The sequence below is a fragment of the Hippichthys cyanospilos genome, chromosome 1 (genome assembly GCF_059441005.1).
Source record: "Hippichthys cyanospilos isolate Australia breed blue-spotted pipefish chromosome 1, RoL_Hcya_1.0, whole genome shotgun sequence".
NCBI classification, from domain to species: domain Eukaryota; kingdom Metazoa; phylum Chordata; class Actinopteri; order Syngnathiformes; family Syngnathidae; genus Hippichthys; species Hippichthys cyanospilos.
Window position 1 is genome coordinate 26,565,728 of NC_142369.1, and position 26,354 is coordinate 26,592,081.

The 26,354-nt window shown below is 39.4% G+C and overlaps 1 protein-coding gene across 7 annotated transcripts; it reads right to left on the bottom strand.

The window, feature by feature from the left end:
* Positions 1 to 113: 113 nt before the first annotated feature.
* Positions 114 to 21,666, bottom strand: sorbs3 (sorbin and SH3 domain containing 3). Of its 7 annotated transcripts, none has more exons than XM_088428552.1 (21): positions 21,435 to 21,666; positions 11,673 to 11,730; positions 10,652 to 10,825; positions 9,914 to 9,980; positions 9,716 to 9,825; positions 9,502 to 9,565; positions 9,161 to 9,199; positions 8,680 to 8,758; positions 7,849 to 7,939; positions 6,516 to 6,569; positions 6,325 to 6,435; positions 5,725 to 5,780; positions 4,718 to 4,788; positions 4,145 to 4,206; positions 4,006 to 4,052; positions 3,609 to 3,723; positions 3,382 to 3,507; positions 1,720 to 2,220; positions 1,522 to 1,607; positions 1,339 to 1,445; positions 114 to 1,182 (listed from the first exon to the last, which is right to left on the bottom strand). In XM_088428552.1, the coding sequence occupies exons 2-21, from the start codon at positions 11,682 to 11,684 to the stop codon at positions 1,121 to 1,123; spliced, it is 2,034 nt and encodes a 677-aa protein (XP_088284678.1). In that variant the 5' UTR covers positions 11,685 to 11,730; positions 21,435 to 21,666; the 3' UTR covers positions 114 to 1,120. The 7 variants fall into 7 exon arrangements, with proteins under 7 accessions (XP_088284678.1, XP_088284683.1, XP_088284679.1 ...); XM_088428557.1 differs by lacking the exon at positions 21,435 to 21,666 and adding an exon at positions 18,409 to 18,562 and having other exon boundaries at positions 2,119 to 2,220; positions 3,403 to 3,507; XM_088428553.1 differs by lacking the exon at positions 21,435 to 21,666 and adding an exon at positions 18,409 to 18,562 and having other exon boundaries at positions 3,403 to 3,507.
* Positions 21,667 to 26,354: the final 4,688 nt, after the last annotated feature.

Genomic DNA, 26,354 nt, shown 5'->3' on the forward strand with positions numbered 1-26,354 from the left:
ATTGGCTATATTCTAAAAATTATCTCACAACAATTTTCCTTTTTCTCAACTGAAAGGTGTTTTATTTTCCTTACTTTGGATTGTGCACAATTAAAACAAGAATACATAAGTAATTATGCAGCACACATTTTTATTGGCTTAAAAAAATCCTAACATACAATTTATACCATACATCGGAAGAGCAAATAGTTGATAGGCACATATATATTACAATTTGTAATTTTTGTAAAACCTTACAATCTGTACAATGATCTTTAGGTTAATTGATTAATTTTACAGTGCAATGACATTTTTGTTTTTTAAAAGCTTGCCAAGATTACACATAATTTTGCCGCCGGCATGAGAGATATTCTAGTTAAAAGCAGGAAAGACATTAAGAAACAACTAACAGCGTGCAAATGTGCGCTGTGGGTTTTTACTGTGTAGGCAGACCACCTCAAAACTGAAAACCTGTTTTAGACCAGAGTCTTTTTCTAAACATTTCTTTTTTTCAAAATAGGAATTAAAACAAAACAAGATAACTAGACATTTAACAATGAATAGGAAGAAATCAGTGCATGTGCTACGAAATTGTATTTTTTCTGAAAAGCCTTGTGGATGGATATAAATCTAATGGCACATACATTATTGGCCTATTACTAATTTAGGATCTTTTTAAGTCGTGCTGTTTCTTCAAAACTTCTTCAAAGATCTGAAAAATAATCCGAGACAGACATTTTATGGAAATGTTAGTCACGGGTTCCACAAATGAATATAAATTCAAATTCATACAAAAATATCTCAGTGGTTTGTGGTGGCATGGTGGTGGCTGAATGCAGGACCATTAGAAAAAAAAAAAAAAAAACAGTCGTCATTCTGGAAAGAAAAACAAATTTGCTGGTGCTGCTGCAAATAATTGTGGAAAAAAATCATCCATTCTTTGCATGTCTTCAGCATCCAGTCATTCTTATGCTGGTGTGCAACAATACAACACTCCCATGCAGTGAGGTAAGCGCAACTCTCGTATTCATCTGTGATCATCAAAAAGGGGTGAACATGCATGTCCGCCTGAAGGAAGGTGATGCAAGTGGTTGTTGAGATCTTGTAATGTGAATCCACGTGAATGTGATTAAACCAAAAGTCAGACTGGTGTCACATAATTTCCAGGGAACGTTCCAAAAGCCTGAGTCCTTTCTGACGTACCTGGGGCATACATGTCGAGAATATGCATTACAGAACAGAAAAGTTAGCTGTGCTTCACTGTACCATTGTCTGAAGTCAATTCTGCAATGTTTTACATTGTCCAATAGACAGAAGCATCGATACAATATTATTCATTGTTTCAAAAGGTCTACTCACCTACAAACCAGCCATCGTCACATTTTTCCATTACTTGTACAATGTCGCCTTCTCTGAGCTCCAACTCATCTGCGTTCTGTGGTTTGTAGTTATAGACAGCTAGATACCTGGAGGGACGTGAAAACCCAAATTCAGTTCTGACGCAACAATCTTTTGTCATGATGAAATGGAGTACTGCATTACGGTTGACGTTGCACCGCTGTGGAGCCAGCAGTGTTTGGCACTTGTGCAGGTGGGAGTGAGTTGGCACTGGAATTGGACAGAGCATCCTAGAAAGAAGAATGCATACGTAACTTCTGTCAGGTATGTAAAGTCAAGAAAAGCACCTTTTAAAAATCGCGGGCATGCAGTGTGCTTGCACAGGAGGCAGTGAGTGCAGACCTGTGAGGAACCATTGTATCTGGCTGTGCTGACTGTGGGGCCCCCTGTGCTAAGTGCAGATGCTGCCGCACAACCAGAAGGTGACGCAGAGCTGAAAGTGTTGTGATTGGCAGGTGAAGCGGGTTTTGAGGAATTAGGCGACCAACGATTGGCAGAATCTTTAGGTAAAGATGTCTGTTTGGGTGACTGCGGCGTTGCACTGTACGGCAGAGGTGAAGGTGGACTCTGGGGTGAGTGTTCTCGTTTGGGGCTGAAGCATGCGGGGAATGGGGACAAAGGTGAGTGCAGGCGAGGCGAGTGGAGCGGACGTCCTGGACTCTGAGGTCCAAGGGACACAGGAGACATAGGGCTTGTTGAGCAGTCGTCCGTGGAGCATTTGGTACGGGGCATCTTGTTGACCTGAACGTAGCTGGCAGGGAAGATGCCACTCCGGTTGGTCCCAGAGATCCTCCCCTCCAGCCACTTGTCATTGACACATCTGGTTACACTTATTACTTCCCCCTAACATACAGAATGAACACATGAGTTACTTATTAAACAGTTTACGCAATTATGACATGACAGATTTCACCGTTACAGAGAGAACACAATATTTGAGGGGAAAACGTAAAATCTATGATCACACGACAAGAAACAATTGCTGCAAATGAACTTTCGTTTTTTTCCTACACTTTGTTTGACATGTGAGCACATGTTTTTGAACAGTTAATCCAGACGTTGGGTTGCATACTATGGACATGGTTGAGTCTTCCTCAATAGAGGGCGCTAGAGCACCACTCCAACGTTTAGCCGAATTACCTCGAATAAAATATTTTAAAAAAACATATGGTTCTTTAAATCTATGTATTGCTATTTTCAGATGAGTCAGTTATAGGAGGGCCGTCTTATATAAACAGCTCTTGTCAAATTTTGGTTGTTGAGACAAGTTACCTCAGACAACAATTTTTGAGAGGAGAACAAAGCAACAGATTTGCAGAACCTCAGTGCTTGGACTGCAACGTACACGCCATAGGTAAAAAATTGGACACTGGCGGCTAAATCCCCAAATTCTTCAAGGAAATGCTGATAAACCATCCATTACATGTCACCGATGTAAAAAAAGGGAGGATATTGGGGATTGGAATTGGAAAATATCCCAAAAGTTAAGTTAAATTGCCCATTCCGGCAATAGATAAGGAAAGAGAGAGATATTGCATCCTCATCTGCTGCTTTACTCTGCTTACCTGCCTTGTTTTTATAATTTTGGGATCTGACCTAAGATGGATTAAGACAGGTATGACATCAAGTCATAGCATGTTACCACCATACTTCCACAGGGGTGAAACAAAATAAAAGAGCATCTGGAATTTCTTTAAACATATATCCCTGCTCAGGCAGGTTGAAGAGCAACACAGAATAATGTACAGCACCTACCCTTTAAATACAGTATATAGCCAGTATATAACCAAATTACCCTAAATGCTAGAAAATATATATATATATATATATACATATATATATATATATATATATATATATATATATATATATATATATATATATATATATATATATATATATATATATATATATATATATATATATATATGACATTATCAACATGTAACATTATGTGTGTACTGTGACATATTGTATGTAGGGTATGTAGTTGTTGGTAATCACTTTTCGAAAGGGAAGCTCAACTGGAAGGTCAGCATTGAAGTTATACAGTGCTACTGCTTCACCATAGTCCAGCACTTGCACACTGTGAGGCTTCGTGGGCATTGGCTTCTCAGATGGAGGCAGAATCTGTGATGGGAAAGATGCGAAAGGCTCAGCTCAACTTTGTTAAAAGACAAAGAGAAGAACAGCGTGACCTCAGAGCCACCGTGAAGTCTTTTTTTTTTTACCTCTACATATGTTGTAGGGAAGATGCCTGCTCTACCGTGATGTTCTCCTTCAAACCAGTTGGCGTCTACTTGTCTGTGGATGTAAACAATGTCGCCCTTATGCAGTGTAAGCTCCCTGTGTGAGAAGTGAGTATAATAAGAAACATGAGCCCCAATAGGTTACAACACTAATATAGAACAATCTAGAATGATGTGATGTGAACTTATAATACGCTTTTATATATATATATATATATATATATATATATATATATATATATATATATATATATATATATATATATATATATATATATATATATATATATATATATATATATATATACATACATATATATATATTTTTTTTATTTTATTTTTTTTAATGAAAATGAAACAACATTAATGTAGAACTCACTTTGCCGATTGAGCCTGGAAATTGAATTTGGCCCGTGCTGCTTTCATCTGAAAACAGATAAACTACTTAATATTTCATTAAAACACAAATAAGAGCATTCAAACTGCCAAATTTAAGCATGCTATTCATAAAGAGCTACCTTCTTTTCTTCTTTCTTGGGTGAGCGTTCCATGGTGTCATTGGCAGCAGAAGGTCGACCCGCTGAGCAAAGTGATCATTAAAATCGATTAGAGGAGCCTAATTAAAAAGTTAAAAATTAAAAGTAGTGTCTTTAAAACATTGATTAATTAGCATGCTCTAATAAAGCAGGTAAACACATGGGATAAAGCTAATATCAAACACAAATTGAGGCTACTCTTCCTCTTTTCCAAGGTTTCCTCCCGCCGCACCTATGAACTGTTGGCCACTTTTTTTGTGTGTGTAAATGTGTATTTTTTTTTTATTTTTTTTGTGGCAGACAAATGAGCAACTGAATGCAATCATGGGACCACTTATTAAATTACTGAGCAATTCTAGCCAGTCACAAGCGAGCTCATTAAACGTGTATAGCCTTGTAATGTAAAGTGTCGTTTTAAACAACTAAACCCGAGCAAACAGAGGATTGGCATCAAGCGATCATGAAACAAAAACTAACAACAATTAAACAATAATTAAAATGTTTTTTGAATTAAAATGTTTTTGCGGGTTGTTATATAAGAAGAATGTTCTTTACCAAATCTAGGTGAAAAGACTGATGATGAGCCAACAGAGTGATGGGTGGACTGCTTTGCTGCAGATGGATGGCTGAAAATCATTGATCAATATGAGGAATTAGATAACTTTAGCACATATTCAGGTATCTATACTTCACATAAATAAATCAATAAATAAATATTGACTTGTTTAGTTGCTGCTATTAGACCTGTTTGGTGATGGGCAATAGCTTCTATTGCCCATCACCAAACAGGTCTAATAGCAGCAACTAAACAAGTCAGCGTTGAGAGGATGCAGAAAGAAACAGACTACGTTTTGTCACTTCGTCTTGTAATTCCACACATGCTCAGCAACAGGCTCTTTAAATAATGCCACTGAACCACACGCCTTAAAAGGTCAATCCCTGTGAACCCGGTTCAGAAAACAACAGCGAGAATCTTCCAAGAATGTATTACACGCACTGTTAGAAATGTGGAATGCCGGCTGATGCAGTAATGTACTGTACTTAAAACTGTTCTTTTTTTACTTTCTCTCAGGCGCTTCCCTTTAAAAAAGTAGCTTCTTGAAAAAAGTAGAGAAGCGGCTGAGAGAATGAAAATAAAGAACTACAACAGGTTTAAATACAGTATATTTACTACAACAGATGGCATTCCACATTTCTAACAGTTTTCTTGTTATGTGGTTATTGATCCTGGTCTTTTCATTAACCTGAAATTTGTCTTTATGTGCCACAGGTCACAGGTTGACTCCGAATGACCAAGTGTGAATACATCAATCCAGCATTTGCCCTAGGAACTAATTAACAAACTTGTTAATTCAGAAAATTGCAAAAAAATAGTTGTTAGTTTTTTCAAAACATTTTATAATTTTTCGAAATGTATAACCTTTTTCAAAACACACTTCAACACGTGTAAGAGAGTGGCAAACTAAATGAATTGAATTGGAATCTAACAATGCTTCCTTTCAAAGTTTGAAAGTAAAGCATTTGCATTTTTATCGACTATAATTTTTCAAGTAGTCACAGACCTGTAGTTTGTGTTTCCAGTCCTTGCAGCCGTCACCGGGTCCCTGGCCCTGGTCTCCTGGAAGCAAAGGACACTTTTGTCAAAGTTTGCTCCCGCAACTCCCTCCTTGGAGGAATTCTTTGAACAACACACGCAGGCAACACGGTGGTGCTGACCACTCCCAGGGGGAGTAAGAAATCAACTGGGTCCTAAGCTCCTTGGCTCAAAAACAAGTTCACTCATGATTGCTGAGCATTCCAAAAGGGGAAGAGTAAGGCATCAGCACACAGGCAGGATCATATGCAAGGACTCTGTATGCGAATATTGAATTTGGGCATTCTGTGCAATTATAGCAGGCGCATACGTTTGCTGAGGTGGGAGCATGAGGTGAAGGAGTGGGGGTTGCAGGCAGATGATTGAACTGATTAGACAACGTGCAAGACAGGGAGGTGGTTCCTTAGCTGTCATCCAGGTCAGGACACAAAACAAAGTAGCAAGCGGTGAGGTTCACACAGTCGAGGTGGGAGGGGATGGTAGTGTTCTGAGGGCTAACAAGGAGTCCCCGGCTGAGACGGTCGAGGTGGGGTTGGGGCAGGAGGGGGGGGGGGGGGGGGCTCAGTACCTCACCCAAGCCTTGACGCTGCTGCTTCTTCTGGGACAGTCTCTTTTCCAGGCCCTGGATATCTGAGTCCAACTCGGCCTCAAAGCGACTCAGCTCAGAGACCAGACTGGCCTGAGCCCGCATGTAATGTCACAGTTGGGATTGGTGGTTTTGGAATTGTTTTCGCAACATGGAACAGCGAGATTGCTCACCTCTACTGAAGGACTCTTTGACTTCTCAGCCTGTTTGCTTAGTGACCGATAACCCTAGACATAGACAGAAAAATAGCCATGAGTTCAAAGAGATTGTTGATTACAAAGTAAATATTGTGGGACTAATCAAGGTTATCTTTCATATATCTATGTAAAGAACTCATAAATTGAGTATGCTTCATGTTTGGGTTCTATTACCAAGAGAACTTAACGTGAGCTCATTTTGAACAGGTGGACAGCGGCGTATAAACAATATATATATATATATATATATATATATATATATATATATATATATATATATATATATATATATATATATATATATATATATATATATATATATATCAAGACATTCAAAATGAAAATAAACAAATGAATAAATCAAAATCAAGTTTTTCCTTTTTCTTTACGGTTCAAATCAGATGAAATGTATGTGATCGGGCCTGATATCCGATCACAGGAGCAGAATCTGGACATTTGTATCTGTGATATTTACTGGATGTTAAAAAAAAACAAAAAAAGCCCATTTTCTCTCGCAATAAAACATTAAGTGCTGGGAGTACTGATTGTGAAACAAATAAAGGCACAGTTAATGTTAAAAGTTGTTTATGTTGTGATTAATAAAAGCGGTAGTCATTTTTACTTTACAAGTGAAAATAACGCATCTTACTTGAGAATTCCATTGCAGTTTAACTTAACAAGAAAGTCAAATTTCCATCTGTTTCCCATTCTGTAAAACGGTGCTGGCAAGAATCAGAAACTTCTTTCCTAATTGCATGCCAAGACCTTCCTCTCAGCTGGGCGTCATCCTCATTCTATTCGCAGACCATAAAGTCACTGTGAAGCACCTGGCATGGTCTGTGCACAGTTTGTCTCAGACACTCTTGGCTGTCAATAGAAAATGTTGGGGCATACCCTGCACCTCAAAAGGTTAACACTCTAATACTGATCACAAGGCGTCTCGCTCCTGTGGGGGAGCTGAGACAAAGATTTCTTTTACTCTGGATTGCATACACGGGACTGTATACAGTGTGCACTTCATGTAAAAGCTAGTTGTTTTTAACAGAGTATGGATCACTAAACTCCCTCGAGGTCTTTAAGAAAAGACTCATCTAGAGCAAGACTAAAAATAAACCCCAATCGAAATGCTTACTAGGAGCGCGAATGTGCGAAATGAGTAAAACTCAGCTTTTGAATAGAATTGATTGAGAACCACAAGTTACTCATTAGCGTTCCACGAGAAGAGCACAAAGTACTGCTAAATTAAAGACGAAGCAGAAAAGATTTAAAGTGTTAATTTGGTTACACAAAATATTTTAAAATGTTGTACCTGGCTGAGGTTTTCGGGCTCAAAGTCAAATATACTCTTGGGTTTTGTTTCCTGCTTTCCTGGCTCTGACAGCTTGCTGACATCCTGGCTCCTGAAACATAAAACCCAAATGGATATGCAAACACACACCGTGGGCAGCAACTTAATCATTGCCTTATTCTAAGTGCTGTAGCAACAAATCCCAACTTGTAGCCCACCCCACCCCTGGTCTTGACTCGAACGTTGGTTTTCTTTAAAATGAGGCGCGTGAAAGAGAAGAGCACAGATTTCAAATTAAACACATTCAGAAATTGCATGTGAAAAGCGAGTCATAAGCTGAACTGCCAAAGACGATGCTGAGCAGTAGAGAGATGACATCATACTTAATCAGACACATTTTTTCTGACCACGTCAAACAACAAAAACAGAACAGCAGTCAGGAGAAAATGAAGAAAACCACATTTACGTATCAAAGGTCATGGCAGTTTAACATGAGTGGTAAGGAATTATCAAGTGTCCCATGAAAAAATATACAATTTCAATTAATAGGTGTGAAAAACATGTTTTTTTCATCTCTCCATCCCAGGGACTAATAGTGACAGACCGAACAGTTAGCTGCTCTTAAATGACTTCAATTTGTGCACAAATTCAGATGAAATCGAGGTAATTAAATCACTTTTTGTGACAACCTTTTTTGTGACATGTTTAGACCAGGCTAAGAATATGCCTGCTTCACAGTGTCGGATTCCCAGATTTATTTTGCTCTCACGTTGCTACAATGTTATGCACCTTGTGATGTGTGAATGTGTATGTGTGCACAGATGCTCCCAGTGGATATGGGAATCAGCTCACCAGTCAGGCAAGGCTCCATGTGGTGTCAGTCTGAAGAGATGGTCATCGTCTGCTTCATTCTCAAGGTTCACCTGCTGGCCTATAGATTTATGTCAAATAAACAAATATATATATATATATATATATATATATATATATATATATATATATATATATATATATATATATATATATATATATATACATACATATATTAGTTTGCAACATGAACTGCTATGGGAAGTTGAGCAACATTCACGGAGACTTCCACTGCAGCTTCTTTGGAGGAAAATACATATCTGATTAATAAATATTTGGGAATCCAAATATTTATTAATCAGATATGTATTTTCCTCCAAAGAAGCTGCAAGATTTGGGAATCCAAATATTTATTATCAAAGTACTTTGAAAACTAATGAATACTGAATGCAGTAGTGCATAGTTTTCCCCACTGCTGGTGAAGGAAACCTACTTAAATGCTCTTAGAAGAAGAAAATCTTACATTTAGCCGACCACCTGTCTGATTCCTCCTGGTCACATTCTTAAAAAAAAAAAAAAATAAAGAAAGGAAAGTGAGTGCACAACATTAACTCCCATCTAAAGTTATTTCCAAAATATTGACTTTGTGCCTAGTGATGTGAGAAGGACCTCAAGGACCTTTTTTTTTTCAAAATGATCCACATTATAACCCGGAATTGGGAAAATCCATAATAGAGATAGTTATTGTAATGGTAGTAATAAACATAAAACAATATGCCATCACATTTTGTACTTTGTGTCTATCTTGTACTGACAGTAATACTGGCTAGAGTGAGTGTGTAAGAGGAGAAGGAGCAATCATACCCTCTGGCTTTCTATGTATTTGTTTGAACATGCTCTTGTACCAATCTCTGGGCTTGTTTACACTCTGGTGGGGAAAAAAGAAAGGATGTAGGCTGTATTTGAGCTTTGCATAAGTTAGAGCAGGTACTGTTTAAAAAAGTTCAAATTAGAATTAAATAACAGGAAAAATACCTAACAAGAGATGTGTATATTTTAAATGCTTCTTTAATCTTACAGATCTAGAAGCGATGGGCATTCCTGTTTCATCCACTGGACCAATTCCTGAGAATTTGATGAGTCTTTCCTCCCTTGTGGGAGAAGGCTGTATCCCATTGGTGAGCCCCCCTGCATGACAAGTGTTATGTTTTTATTGTATCATAAACCTGTTGTTTTGTTGTAAATGCAATATTTTAATCCAAACGCAGAAATTTACCAAGTGAGGGGCCATAATATGATCCAAAGCTGGGAGTTGTTGGACCACTTCCACTGACATCAGATGCCTTGAGACAGACAGATACTTATCAGCCACAGGTACATGACCAGCAAATGAGCTTGGGGTGATGAGGGGTAAGAATATTACAGTAATAAATAAATGCTCATTTCCATCAGTTGAAAAATCATCGTGGTTGTACAGTAGATCACATTGATGTAAAATAGAAGATAAAGTTACCAAATTAAAACATACTGTAAGTGACACTCAGTGAAAACGATTATTGTTTTTGTAAATGTATCAGTTTTGATGTATCGGAATCAGATTCCTACCCTTCTTTGCGGGGGTTTTAATCGAACGTGCCGAGCGCTTTGAAAATTTGTGTCGCTGGTTATTGTAAACAAAGCTAATATTATCAATGAAACTATTGGCTTTAACGATCATCTCCACATTTTCCTTACGGGGTGAATGACGTCAGCATCTTTTTTGTTTTCCATTCCATGATTAACTGTTGGGAGCAAAACTTGTAGCTAAAAGTTTGACAAGTGAAACGCGCAGCCATTTGAACACATTCCCTGAACATTCATTCATTCATTCATTCATGTGTGTTATGCTTATGCCATACAATGTTGTCATGATTGAGGCGCAAAATGCCGATAGAAACTGTGATGCTGCATTTGTCCACTTGGGGGGGCGCTTGTCCTGAAGATAAGATAGCTTTCCTGTCATTTCAGGCCATACCTTGAACTCTCCAGATGGAAACCTCGCTGAGCGGAGGGGGCTGAGAGGGGGGGTTGGAAGTCCAGGGGAGATGAACACCTCTTTGGTCAGATCAGGAGATGTTAGGACTTGCTGACCAGAAGGACCCCCAAGCTCCATGGAGAAGTCATTTGGACAACCAGCCCCTTCAACAAGCTGCCATAATTAAAACAAAATAGAATAAATAAAAAAAAAAGGTGGAAACTCTATAAGCATGAAGAAAAACAATATGTCAATTTTGCTCCTGCAGTGTCCTCTTGTTAGCTCTGGGTGAAAAAAAGAAAAAACAACTCCACAAGATATCATGCGAACATGTTCAGGGGCTGAACTGTGTCCTAGACAATAATGGAAGAACAACTTCAGGTGAAAAGGTCCTAATTTATTTAAAATAGGACAATTGGTCAGTGGGGTTCAATCATCTTCATCATCTCATTCTGCCACAAATGCAGAAAGAACTCATTGAAGGTGCAGTGCAGGGGCACAGAAACAGGGGCAGACCATAATGAGCCCATTAACTTCCTATTCACCAGGCCGCCCCTCATCTTGCAGCCAAAGGGTGGTGCTAGGCAAGAGGGGTGGAGAAAAGGTCACCGATGTCAACCTCGGTCCACCAGGTTAGCTGACGTCTTACTGTCGCTATGGTGATCTTTTTACTTTTAATGGTCAGTCCGACTCTACGATTGGAACTTTTGAATCAGGTGCTTTGCTCTCTGTGTGTGGTTGCCAGGGGTCATGGGAAAGCTCCACTGCTTCGTCATAGTGCCATAACTCTTGTTGGCCAGAATATTAGGCACAATGCAATTGGAAGCAATTTGAGAACGCTACAAAAAAAAAAAAACCTAGGTAAAGGCTGTTCTCTTTTGATTAACATTTTCAACGAGGTATTCATGTCACATTCAAAACATAGAGGACCAATCATAGGGTTGGACTTTTTTTTCAATGTTTCTGAATGAGAAGGCATGCTTAAGATCAGAGGCAAGTTTTACCCCAAAAAATATTTTACCTGCGACTGCATGTGGTTACTTGTCCGTTCTTGTGTGGCAGAATGTCTCCAAAAACAGCTACAGATAAAAAAAAAAGAACAACGTCAATATACCCATGCAAGCATGTATTTACACATACAGCATCATACGAGTCCTTTTATGTTTGTTTGTGAGATACACACTGACATGAGTGGAGCAGATCAGACCTTTTCTAAGTGACTTGACTCATTCGCTGCCCACCAAGTTGAAATGGATCTTTGATTTTCACAGTCAATGATGGTGAACACGTTAGCATTCATTTCCAGCCCTGTTAAAATGGATTTTGACGACTGGAGTCGTCAGTGGCCCCGGGTGAGTTACATAAATAAATATACCTACACTGCCAGCCAAGTTAAAATGGATGTGTTTTTCATGGTCATTTGGCAGGGAAAAAGTGAACACATTCATTTTCAGGCCTGTTAAATTTAATCTCTGATGTCTATAGTCGTCATTGGCAGTGAATGAGTTCAAAAGAAAACATTTTTTTTTAAATCCTAGTATCAAATAAAAAGTGGAAAAATTAATACAATTCTTAAATTTAAAGTCAAAATTAAAAATGGTGAAAGATCTGTTCTTATATACGTTATTGTCCTGTTTATGGTTCAATAATGGATGAACCGGAAATCCAAAGCTGCCTGGTTCTTGCCAGTCTCTGCCGAGACCATGTTGTGACAACCTTTGACATCATCCCAGGACCTCGATCGTCTCAATGTAATGGGCAGAAAGTGTTTCAACATTTTGTTCATTGTTATTGCTCCCTCGCGTATAGTGCAATGTTGTAGAGTTGTTACTTCTGTGAGATTTGTCACAGGAAATGTCTGTTAAAGCGATTCACACAGAAACACTGTATACAGTAGTACATTAGATTTTGTGTCTCTGGATACGTTGAAATCATCACAGGAGAATCAGTGCTTTTTAACCCTTAACCTTTTGAGTGCGACTTCATCATAAATCAAGTTTTACATCCAGTCAGAGCTGACAATGTTCTATTATCTAGCTCCCGCTCCAATTGAAGTATTCCAGAGGAAAGTTAGCGTCACTTACTTTTCTTGTTGCCGGGGAAAAATCCGCCCACAACAATGACTGTGGCACATCTGCTCCCAGTCAATTCATTCTCTGAACAAGATAGACTGAAGAAACCGTCAACCTCTGAAAACATAATCTAATTTCTAATCAACTGACCCATTTAGATTGAAGTTTAGGGTGATTCTCTTATGGAGCGGACAAACAATCACTCATAGTGGCCAATGCGTGACCCCTGAATGACAACATTTTTGTCTAAATGATTTCAACATTTACTGTGGAAGAAGCTTCATTTTTTCTCAGACTACTTTGAGACTGATGTCACCACAGCATGACACATAGAGAGGAACTGTACAAGTCAAGTTCAGGGTAGAGAGGATATTGGGAGTTTATTGGCAAATGAAAATGTGGCTGTTCCGGTATAAGCTATGCAAATGGTTAAGGAAAAATGTGTGTGTGGGTAGAAACATGACAGGCTGGGGGCGGTCCGACAAAACCGGCATTGATGACTTTTCCACGTGGAGTTTGCAGCTTTAAGAAATGTGGTCAAGTCTGTGAAAACAGTCATGGACAGAGCAGAACCCATGAGTCCAATGTGTGTGTTTTTTTTTCCTTTCTGGACAACAATGTCACTTTATCAGGCTCATCATTTTTTAATAAACGGGGTTACATAACAGCAAAGCCTTAAAAAAAAAAAAAAAAAACTGCTCAGTGATGACAGTTGGAATTTCTTTGCCCAAAACAACCACAGCCAGCTCATTATTTGTTCAACAGAAAACAATGCACAGAAAATACATAGCTTAATCAATTTACAATGTGTTGGACTTGGTGCCACTCTCAGCAGCTGTAGGCCCATGACCTCATGAGTAATGTACTGGCATTCACAGTGAATAATGTCTGAACAAGGCTTACTTGATCCGTAGTCCGCCATAGCTTTCTTTGACGAAAAGCAAAAACATTTTTTCAAGTCATACACAACTTGTCACCATATTTCTTCATGTTTTGCTCCATGCAGGGATCCCCATATGTTTACGCCGGAGTCACTTACGCTTGTGACACCAGACATTCATCCATCCATTTTCTATCGCGTTTGTCCTCACCAGAAACTATGATATGTGACTTTGCATGACCTTTGGGGTCCACCTTGGACTAACATTTCACTGAGCAAATATTGACAATCATTCACACTTAAAGACAAGTTAGAGTCTAACCTAACGAACCTAACCCAGAGTACTCAAAGACAATGAAAGAGGAAAACATGCAAACTTCAATCCAAATCCACGAGGTGAACCCCGAAAATCACAACCGTGAAGCAGATATACAAGCCGCCACCCAAAATAAACATACTTTACTTTACAATTACTTAAGTTGCACACCAATTTGAAATCCAGTTTAAAATCGTTGCTTTTATCGTTAACTGCGTGAGTTGCCTTGTGTATGAAATGTTCGATAAATAAAGCCGACTTGCCTCAATGTCCCTCTCATAACTATGGTCAATACAAACACTAAATAGTCATTTTTTCATAATGTATTCTCTTTACTGCTTTTTTTTTTATTTAGGGAGTGACGACAAAGATACAGTTTTATTTGACCAGGCCATCAAACAGGATTTTAAATTACTAAGGCAAGCTTATCACATAATATTGCTTTCCATATGTCATGCAGGCAAATTAGGCTCCACCGGTGAAAGTCCAAGTAAGATCCTGTCGTAATATGTGCGTCTTAGTTCTCCCGGGATCGGCATTCAGCGCTGCATGCATTCCCCACTTGAGAAGGAATCAATGCTTCCTAATAAGGAAAAAGCCCAGATGAAATCTTAAAAAATAGCCAAGTGTCTGGTTTTGCCTTTGAATGTGCGGTGAATTCTTACGTAATGACTGAATATCAACAGCAGATGCAGAACTGCAGCACGTTAATCTCTTACTATGAGAAATGTCTATTATCACCCCTGGACTTGGACTTTGGGGTTGAAAGAAAAAGGTCCATAAAAGGTCCAGGTGCTCCTCAGATGAAGATAAAATGAGCCGTTTGAGATAGTTTTGCAAGCCAGACTTCCTGCTTCCTATCTGTAGCTCGGTCAAATAGCACCTGTGGTTTTCCTTGGCATAATACAGGGCATGCAAGATGAGAAAAATGAAGTATGGTAATGTGCTTCTGTCTACAGGAAAGTGAATGGGCCAGATGTTCGGACACGCTACAAAGGGACCCTAAGCATGAATCTACAAAGCTCCATTCAAGTCATGCAATGGCAGAACTTTTTATCACATATCTGCATTGCGACTCAGCTGTGAATGTCTTAAACCAGAACCAGAAATGGAACAAGATTATAATTAGAAGTTGCTAAGTTCAGCAGGTCAATGCGCTTCTCCACACCCATGGCATTTCTGGATGTTATCACATCACAGCACAACAGTGACGCAATGCTTCCGCCTATTGAAGACATACTTAACATTTGCATCGAATTTCACAAGAAATCGAAAACACCGTCCTTCTGGTCACCGCATTGTTCTCGCTTGTTAAGGTGACCACACAAAGCCGAAAATGACAGGCAGTGTGGTGATCGCCAAACTGATGTTCAACCAGTGGGAAGCTATTGCTCTGTGGTCGGAGGGAGGATTCCGTCATTCGTAAATCTTTCACACAGCCAAGTGATGATGTGAGCTGACATAATGATCTAAAAAAAAAAACTGTCACTTGATCACCTTTCGACAACTCAAGCCTTGGACTCTGTGCACCAAGTTAATCATTGACTCCATCAGGTGGAATAGTGCACATGATCTGAAAGTCTTTATCTAGTCAGGATGCTGACTAAAACTAACAGTACTTTTCTTAAGGTGGCAATATTGTTTAGATCTAGCCTTGACTTACATACTGTATTCATAAACACAGTGCTTTCCTAAAGACAAAAAACACACCAAAAAAATGTACCGCATTCAATCGTACTGAATAGTAGCCAAATTCGGACCCGTGTCTAATGCTCATCGATAACCTTCTGCCCAGGTAAGAAAAATCCACAATGTTCACTGAAATAACTAGAAACTGACAAAGGTTAACACATTATTAAATTGGAAGAAAAAAAAAAGAGATTTTTCCAAAGTATAATCACATGTTTTATTTTTATTCAACACAAATCATATATTATTTTTGTGGTTAAAAAAGAAGTATTCAAAAGATAGGCAGGTATGGTACAAACACAGGTATGCAATTGTCCATATTGTATGTTTCAGCGCCTTCTACAAAACAACATCAACAAACATCAGGGAACCCCCAGAAGACAGAAGTGTGCTATTTTGTCATTATTTTGTATTTGTTGTTGAAAGTTGAAGAATGATCACCAAGCAACAAACACAAGTGGTTTTGATGGTATTTGATGCTTTTTGAGGTCTGAGGACGGAGTTCCATTTTGTTGTTTTCTCAAATCCTCAAAATGAAAATGACGACAAAAATCAGATTTCTTTAAAGTATTTTGTATAATTTCACCAATGCAACGAAACATAATACATTTATATCCTAATGTAAGTTGAACTTAAAGCACCGTCGTACAGAGTAGTCATGAGGTGCATCATTTTCTGCGGCATGCATGCTGCAGGAAAAATAAACATTTAATCATGAAAGCTCATTATCATGGCCTACTTAATCATTTTGATAGTAAGCTGATATAGCAATTATAAACATTTACAGCACGTGTTGCCTTCATTATGAGGCTTATAGAAGGCTTTCAGTTCTTTGGCGGCTTCAGAAAGATTTTTTTTTTTTTTAATTCAATATGGCCCTTTCAACATTCTGGGTTGCCAACACCTGCACAAAGTCAAATGGTCAAAACATTTATTGACTACACTTGGCAACTTGATAAAAATGCCAATTCGACCATATAAACGCTCAACATAGATTTGGAAGGGCTGTTGAGGTGGGCCGTTGAGGTGGGCACAAAAGTGAATTACCGTAGGTTCTTTTTTCTTCATGGTTCTTTTTGATGCCATATTAAAGAAGACCCCATTATTAATATTATTAAGAATTATTAATATTAAGAAAGATTTTAGCAGCTGTACATGCTTGTGACATTGTGTGAGCCTATACAAATGAGGCTACAACAAATACATCCCATCAAAGCCGGCGGTTCTGCAAAAATACAAAAGGCGGTCAAAGAGTTTAAAAATGTCACAACATTGCAATGAGGCACTACTGTTACTAAACAATCACCAAGTGTTGCTGATCCAGCTGATTTAACAGTGGTAAAATTGAAGAAAGCCCAGAGATAATGAGCTCATTTGGTGACTGCACGTCCAAATGTTATTTGAGTCAGGAGGTAACAATGTGAGAGGTGTTGGAGGTCCTGCGGGATTGATCATAAACTTTGCTGCACTCACCAACATGGACGGAGCCCATACAAGGATCTGCAGCACAAGTTTATGATATGTAGTTATTGGGTGATACACTCATTTATCAAGACAGAGGTATTCACCTCCTTGTATGGTGCTTCTCCAGTGTGAGCTGCAGCAGGACTGGAGTGTTTTTCTTGTCAACAGAAAGGAGCTGCGAGGCACTAAATCAAAGGCACTAAAACCACACACCTGAAATGAGAGCCGAAAATCCTCCGAACGGAGTGAAAAAGTGAGTATAGATAGATAATACGGCAAGAATCGCATATTTATACATTTTGTCATTTTCGACTGCTTAACCTGCTCAGGGTGGAGCAGCCTAACCCGGCTGGACTACACAACAGTCAACTGCAGGGCAAATAAACAACTTTTTCTACCACTTTAGAGTCTACGATGTTTTTCAAATGTAGGAGGAAGCCACAATCCTTCAAATTTGAGGAAGACGCACTAACCACATTCTCCCTATGGGCTAGATTGATTTTTTTCCATTATTTTCCTTTAGATGTGCATTAGTACCATGTTCATATTATTCTATTCATGGCCACAGCAGGAGCAGGACTATCATTTCGAACACACCCTAGACTCATCACCAGTTACGCATAGCAGTTTGGGACAATGCATGAATGGAAATGAAACCCAGGCCAGACGACACCTACATACTGTACTGTATATGGACCACCACAGTGCCATTTTGTTTTTGTCATCCTCCAAGGGTAAAAACTCCAGTGAGCATGGTCCAGTGCCTTGCTCCGGAACCACCGTGATGTTTTGACTAAACCACTATTTCATTCTGCATCGGCCTCCTTCAAATTAGACAAATTTATTGAGGCAAACATCAAGTAGCAACTAATTATGATCTCCTCCCTCCAACTTTGCGGGAAGAGTTTCGGGTATGCCTACATCCTCGACACCTTGAGGAAAAGGTCACAGATTCCCATGGCTGTCATTTCGTATAACTAAAGCTGATATTGCATAGCCCATATGGGGGCTGACAGGAGGACCCTTGCTAATATTACAAAGGGAATCAGAGGCGGCTGTGAAAACGGATCTGACAGAGAGGAGAGCCTCAGGAGTGATGCTTTAAGACCTGCAACCTGGGAAAATAACCTTTTTTCACTGGCAAAGAGTGGATGTGAGCGATGAGACTTGTTTAGAAGTGTACTGCAAACACGTCTCATTGTTTACACTCTCCTGAGTAAGTGTTCTAATCCTGCTAGCTTGGAGCAGCCAGACAGGTTTCTCATTACTTAAAAAAAAAAAAAAAAACAGCCTCTAACACGGTCTAAGTATCGATCTGCAGAAAGAAGGTACTCACCTCACTAGTTGCCTCCGCAAAGCTTCCCTGCTTTCACTATACAACCGAGTCAGAATACGAGATGTCTATGTTTCTTGTTTTTTTTTCTCTCTCCCCCCGTCCCTCTCTGTGTCTCTCTCCCGCCCATGCTCTCCCTCTGCATGCCTCAACAGAAGACTTCCCAGATGACATGCATCACCCTAGCAACCCCTTCGGCCCCGCTCAAAAAGCACCCTGCTCTTAGCTTGTCACTTTGGGGCACCTGACCCTGTGAAGAAGCCCTATTGTTGTGATAAGGTGCTATTATACAGCTCGGGGTTAACCAAAGGGGAAAGAAAATAGTTCATCACTTCCACCTCTCAGACACTGCCCAGTGACTCTGTGACACAACCACTTAGTGTCTTTATCTGTCTTGTAACTCCCTTTCCTTGTGTGCGAGTAAAGGCCAAAAGCACCTAAGGATGATGGGAGTTCTTTCTCTTCTACAGCCTCATTACTTAACAGCACGTCACCCAGCCTTGATAAAGGAAAGTCTCCCATGACCTCACACAAACACGTGTTAAATAAACAAAGACTGGAGGATGGTTTGTCCTTCTGATGGTAGTTTAAATTCCTGATTTGAATGTGCTTGGTAGGATGCCATTGCCTTTGCAGACAACGCTTGGCCAATTAAAACTTGGCTTTCCGGTTTAGCCGCACACCTCCAATTGTGCAAAACCTAAAAATGAGCATGCTGACAGGTTTGCGTTGGACCCAAGTTGCTCTTCCTTCAGCCAAGGGATCCAGTTACCTGTCTCAATTTGATTGCTTTCTTCCTCAGGCGAATTTTCATCTCTGAAGCAATAAACCGAAGACACGGGAGATTTCTGTTTGTAGTAACAGGCAGAAAGTGAAGGACTCAACAATTTGAATAATTGAGTAGTCTGACTTGGTGGTGCTATCCAAAGCAGATATCCATTTACTAAGCCTGTCCTCCTCACAGGTTTGTTTTTAATAATTGAGCTTCTGAACTTGAAAGACAATCATTGCCTCTCAATTGTGTAAATTGGGGCCATAACATTAATCCATGAGCAGACTTTGTCCCCACTGTGAGCAAATCTAACACCCTGTCACTATGCGGCAATTCATGCAAGAGGTGATTGACACTTTGACCCCTCCTAGTTGGAATGGAAGGAAGGAAGGAAGTACGTAGGTAGGTAGGTAGGTAGGTAGGTAGGTAGGTAGGTAGGTAGGTAGGTAGGTAGGTAGGTAGGTAGGTAGGTAGGTAGGTAGGTAGGTAGGTAGGCAGGTAGGTAGGGTTTCTTGATGAACATTTTCCTTAAGATCCTCACTGACATGTAATATTCTTTGGCTCCACAAAGTTGAGCGGACACCGGCACATTTTGCTTAACCTAATGGACCAATGGAGCATCAAATGGAAAACAAAACACCTCTCACACTTTCTTGCTTGGTGCAGCAAATATTCACTTCTGAAAAGAGAGAGGCAAAAGAAAGTGACTATTTCCTTCTCATCCCATCATCCTTTATTGCCTTCCCAAAGAAGCAAATCCCCTAATATGTGATTCACCAACAGGCCAAATGATCATGGCCACATAAAAGAAGATGATTACCTTATTTTGATGCACTAAGAAACACATGTTCATTTAATGCATCTCTAACTGTGTCACTCAGAGCTGAACATCATCTATCTAAAGGAGGTGTGTCCAAACCACAGCCCAGGGGCCATTTGTGGGCCGCCATCCATTTTTCACGGACCCATGACGCATATAAAAAATAAGGCTCGTGAAAAAAACGGAAGGAGGGGGGGGGGGGGGGGGGTAAAAAAAGGTAAATAATATTTTAGAGGTTAAAAGTAGTTTCTGTCATGTAGCTATTTTAAAACTGGCTGACTACAATTTGCTCTTGTTTTGGTTCTGAATGTGGAGATGGGACTGGGTTTCTGTTCAGTGCAGGGGTGGATTGAAAGATAGTGGCATACAGGGCCATACAGGCACTCAAAAAGCCCTACATATTCTGCTGCATTTACCTTCAATGGAAGGCTGTGCTTAAGAGGTTTAACAAATTCATGTGAAACTATAAACAAAATGCAATTGCTTCTGTGACTGATAATAGCAGGGTGAATGAATTCGAATTTTAAGGTGGCCCTGGCAGCCTTTATTTTTTCTGTATGCGGCCCCAAAACACAACGGTTTGGACACCCTTGATTTAAAGCAAGCGTATGTGGTAGTCCGTTCACAACTTAGCATTCCCATCCAATTGATGTGCTGGGTCCAGCATTTGCGCGTAAACCCCTGGCTACTGGTGTCGTTTTGACATTGGCTGTCAATCAACAGCAAACCATAGTTGCAATTTTTACTGGCACACCTTGTAAAAAAAAAAAAATTATATAATCATGAGTATACATAACGCCCGACACGACATGTCCATAAAAACCACACGATTAACTTTTGCTCAAACTTGTGATGCCATTTGCAAGAGTCCGCAGTTACAGAATACAGAAACAGGTATCGCTGGTTAGAAAGCACTGCAGTCATCTTATTTGTGTCACATCTTGTTAGCTGAGGTAGCAATGAAGGAATGTAAGCAGGAGACACAACATGTAAGCATGTGGGTGTGTTTTATTTTAGCTGTTAACATTTTGCTTCTCAATATGTGTCCCGCAATTATCCTTAAAAGGCCTCGGGGGACCTAGCTTGGTCTAAACAAAAAGACGCATAAAAAAGATGAATGAACAACTGGTTTAGCACATGGTTTGTCTCAAGTTTTCTCACACAGCACTGCTGATAAACATCAGTACAGTCACATTTTATCATGAACTCTTGTGAAACTTCCTGCAATAATCATTTGCCTAGCATGCTGACTTTGTGTAGAGTAAAAGTGATCACATAAAACTGTCCAATGAACACAGACAGCACTGATAATGGGCCTCATCCTTTGCTATTTAACTCCCAAACAGAAGCAACCAAGTAGGGCATGGGAATATCATCATTTTTTTAATCCCTTATGATCTTCCCCCTGATTGTGGTCAAGATGCACGCAGTACTTACGAATGAGTGCGAGCTGACCAGGGTCTCCTCAATACTGTACAGCCGAGCGACGGAAGGAAGTGAATGGCAGTCGTTGAGGGAGGAAGAAAAGCTCTCCTGCTTTTCTCTCTTTCTCTTGTTCTCTGTCTCCAACCAACAGCGTGTCTTTATCTTATGTTGAACCCTCCAGCGTGGCTCTGAGAAAAGGCGAAGGCGGGTAGGCGTGTATGCGTGTGACTGTGTGTGTGTGTGTGCGCTTCTGTGTGTGAGCGAGAGCACACGCTTCAGAGCTCATCAGGGAGATGGCGCTCACTAATAGTTTCCATCCACAGCTGGAAGTAATAGAGCTTCCCATTCAGGCCATTCAAGCTCTGTGGTGCCGCCTTTCATGCGAGACAAGATGAGTTTGTTTCCCCTCAACAGAGGGACATGTCTTGCGTGGTCTTATATGTAAATGTCACGCTTGTGCGAAGAATAGAATCGAATCGAATAGAATAGAATAGAATAGAATAGAATAGAATAGAATAGAATAGAAGGCCTTTACTGTCATTGCATGATGAATCTTAAAGTTTGTGTTTGTGAAAAAAAAAAAAAAACTGTATGAGGTGGGACATATTTGATATGTACAATATCGCACTTGAGTCAGGAATGTTTTAAATGCAAAAAATGTATCAAGCTTGTGTTGGTGTTATTGTATGTTTGGTGCATTGGGTACCAGAAAGATACTGTTTATGTGACTGTTTGTTCTTCTCATGATGGGGGTAGTAGTTCAAAGAGGTTGTGGCCAGGTTAGGGAGTTGTGTTACCTGCGATTTTCACAGCAATCACTTTTGAGACGGCCATATGATAAGGATGTTGACCACTCTGCAGCCTGTTTCAATCTGCACAAGCAAAGTGACAGAAGGACGCTGATGCAGGATGTCCAAATGCTACCTATGGTTGAAGAATGAAAAAAAAGCAGTGACAAGACGTAATTAGATTCAGTACTTAAGTCGAAGAACAGATTTTTTTTTTTTTTTTTGGGGGGGGGGGGGAGGGGGGGCGCCTGCATTGTCCCCTATTGACTCTAGTTGTTCTCAGACAATGTAGGAAGCGTTGCCAGTATGTCCAAATTCACACAAATACAACGCGGTTTTCTCGTCTTTTTCAGGTTCCCAGATATAGGACCACGGTGATATTCGTGAATTCCACGTGTTTTCACATCCACAATTATGTTTGCAAAATTCATATTTTTGAGATTCAAAAATGCATCTGATATTTTTACGTATATGCTATGTGTTGTATACGCATTTATCATGACTTACCACGCATAAATGCTCAATTCAAATTGCTCAAATTTAGGGTTGTCAAATGTGCGTTTGTGGATCGGCGATCGATTTTTTTAAGACAAACACGTTGCAGGGAACAGCAGTCATACGTATGTATACATGAGGTCCTTAGATATTTACGTCTAAATGCCAGTTCCTGTTATGGCCGCGAGAAGGCAGTGATGCTGTCTCGTTTAGATGGAAACGTGAGCTTTTTTCCTCTCTTGATTAAAAGATGGTCAACGCAACTGACATTCTACCAGGTGTTTATTTGACATAAATCGGGAAACAACATTTCTTTACCTCGAGCCTAAGCGCTGCCTTGCCTTGATGTTCTCCTACGGTTAAGTTTTCTGTTCCTGCACTGCTAAAGCAGCAGTTAGGCACTATTGAATGTTTCAATCCTCCTCCATTCTGTGTTTTGCACCTCCAGAAAATAATGGCTCGCGGATCGTTTTGTCATCTTTGGCCATAATTACTGCTCAATGAAATGATACATTTCTTAGTTTTATTTTTATTTTTTATATATATATAAACGTGCCCATTGTCACTGCTACAATACTAAATATTTTTAGTATTTTTAATTCCATCACTTTTCCTTTTCCTCAAAATTATATTGTTTTGTTTTATCTTAAAGTGTGTTTTTTTTTTTAAACTATGGGTTTTAACGTGTGGTATCTCAAATTTGGAGGACTTCTATTAAGTACGGTATTGAAGTACTGTACTGTATTTGTACTTTGTTGCTTTTCACCAGTGGATGAGATTTTCTTACTATAGGTGGAATATTTACTCATGATCCTTATGTTCTATCACCTATAATGTTTCTGCATCTGTGTGCGAGTTGAGAAGGAAGACTTATCATCGTGAACTCACTGCAACGACACATGCATGTACATGTCAAAGCCCATACGAAGGCGCTATGGGGCCTCAGGGAGGTGTCATTGTTTCAATGTGGTATTCCAGGACGCGGACTACATTTGCAGTCAAACGTAACCTGAAGGCCCGCCAGCTTTCTTTTGTTCACCTCGCAGTCTTATCAAAGCAGATCATCTGTGTTTCGACGACTGAACAAAGCTCTTGTTTGAAGTTCTCGTTTTTCTGTCGCTTTATACATTTCTCAGATCAGTTGTTAACTACACATCCCATTGTGATACATACAGCACTGTCTGGCATAAAACAAAAAAAATCAAAAAAGTACAAATTTGTGAACATGTGACAATCTCTTGAGGGAAATTTGTTTGTGCAACACTAGGAATTTTAGTGCAGTTTTGCTAGTTTTTTTGAGGCACAAATTCCCATCTACATTACAACAATTATCTTCACTTGCTACATGAGTAATTTCAGAAAATAAGTTGTTCAGTGGTTGATGTAATGCTTCACATATTCCTTTCTTTCAAAAAAGATCAAATTGGTCTGTGAAAAAAAGTCAAATGGAAATGTATGGAACTAAATATGCTCGACATATAAAATGTGTTCACCAAATTTGCATATAAAGACTTCTTTAATATATAACTGTCAAAACGTTGTCAGGTGTGATCCATTTCAACAGAAACTCATTGCCGTGCATTTTAATCAGCATGAATGAAGTAGTTGATAATGTTGGAAATAACAGATAGTTGTACATCTTGCATAGATGTGCCAAAACATTTGCAGCTTGCCCAAAGAAATGAGAAAATGCTTTTAGGTTGTGCATGTGACACCATGATGTGCAACTTGCAGAAGTAGTTTTAAGAATTTTTAACTTTGATTTGAAAAACGTACCAAAGCATCTGAGAATAACTGACGCGCACTGTTTGTCGCCCTGCCTCTATAATGTTACTTTCTTTTCCCAGCAGCCTCTCTCACCTCAACCACCCGAGAGGACAAATATTTAAAGGGACAATGTGCAAGATTTAGACCGTTTTCATTTAAAAAGGAATCAATTAAGTGATTATAAATTTCAAAAACTTACAAATAAATGTGTTCTGAACGACTAACAGTTGCCTATGTTTTAAATCTAATCGTAGGTCTAGTTATCATTAAATGATATTACATGGAGGGTGGCTGTCATGTTTGTTATAGCTACGAACAATGGTAAATGCAGCTCCTCCTGCTGTCCGTGAGGAGAAGCGGTCTAAATCTTACACTGTGTGCCTTTAACAGTTTAACTTGAGAATTCCGTCCCTCTATTCATGATCTCGAACGAACAACCTGTATACTTGAAATCCACTAGATGTCGCCAAACACTAAAAGATCTTGAATCGTGAGCGACAATCGCAGAGAAAAGAAACAATGCATATCACAGTTTTTCTCTGTTGTTTTAGTCAATTTCTCATATCAGAATCGATTTTCTCAAAACTACCTGTCCAATATCCACATCAATGTTGCGTGGATACCAAAAAAGCCGTTTCTCATTTCGAGTAAAAAGATGCAAATGCTTTGGCGAATCCATGCAAATGATTATGAACAACTCCCCGCTGTTCTCCACATTACTAGTCGCACATGTCATGTTGATCAGGAAAAAAAGGTTGAACAAGTTGTTATTCTGTATGTCAAGCATCTTTCCATACATTTCTACAAAGCATATTTCCACAGGCCATTTTTTACCTTTTCAATCGAAGGTAAACGTGTGATCATCAGTCTTTGTGTAATGACTCTCAAACAACTGAGTGAAAACTCTGCGACACGTTAAACTTGACAATCCAAGACTCCTGGGATGGGAATACACTGTAAGTAGAATGTGTCTTGCTCAAGAACAGCTTAGAAGGTGAGGGTTTATGTTTCAAAGAAATCATTTTATTGTTTAGCAACACTGCAGTATCAGCTGAGGACAGTAAGATAAGAGGGATAGCTTGCAATGCGTCGTCTGAGCTGTTTAGACATCATCCATTGATTTGCTCCAGGGCCTATCTTGTAAATGTTTTTTTTTTTTTTTTTTACTTCAATAATGGTCCAAAACTGGATGATTAATTGTTACACTATGGCTAGCTCTCTGCATCCAATGCATGAAATGTATGTGACATTTAAACCGAAACAAGAAATTGGAATGTAAGTCCAAATGGAAGCAATGCAATGGTCCTCCATGCCGTTTGGCCACAAAAACACCTATTGAAAATCAATTCAACAGCAATCTCTGTTTCTTTTCAAGGTCTAGGCATACAGTATGTGGAGGATAAGGCGGTGGCAGGATAGGTTTATTCATGTAAAAAAGCTTACCAGAGACAGGCCACTGTGACTTGCTAGGAACAATTAAAAACAAAAAAAAGTACTCAATACTGTGACCCATTGTGCTGTGTACACTGGTGAAAATTTCACCACGGCACGTTTGTTATTCCATACATGGATGTGTTAATGATGCACACCATGAAAACAATGACCTACCAAGGAAGAGGAAGCGAAGTCATATCACTTGCAAACGGCATATTGTGAAGGTCAATTTCAAAATCAACGCACCAACTAATACACGAGAGACAATGCAATAGCCTTAAAGTTGGCCTTCGCATGATTGTCTTCACATCTTCTTTTCTTGCCATCACATCAGAGCTACCAACATCAACACACCAAAAATTCTTATCAAAATCATAATCACTGATTAGGGTTGCTGAGAAACCATTAATCAAATTGTTTCCTTCAAGCTTTTTTTCATCTGTTTTAC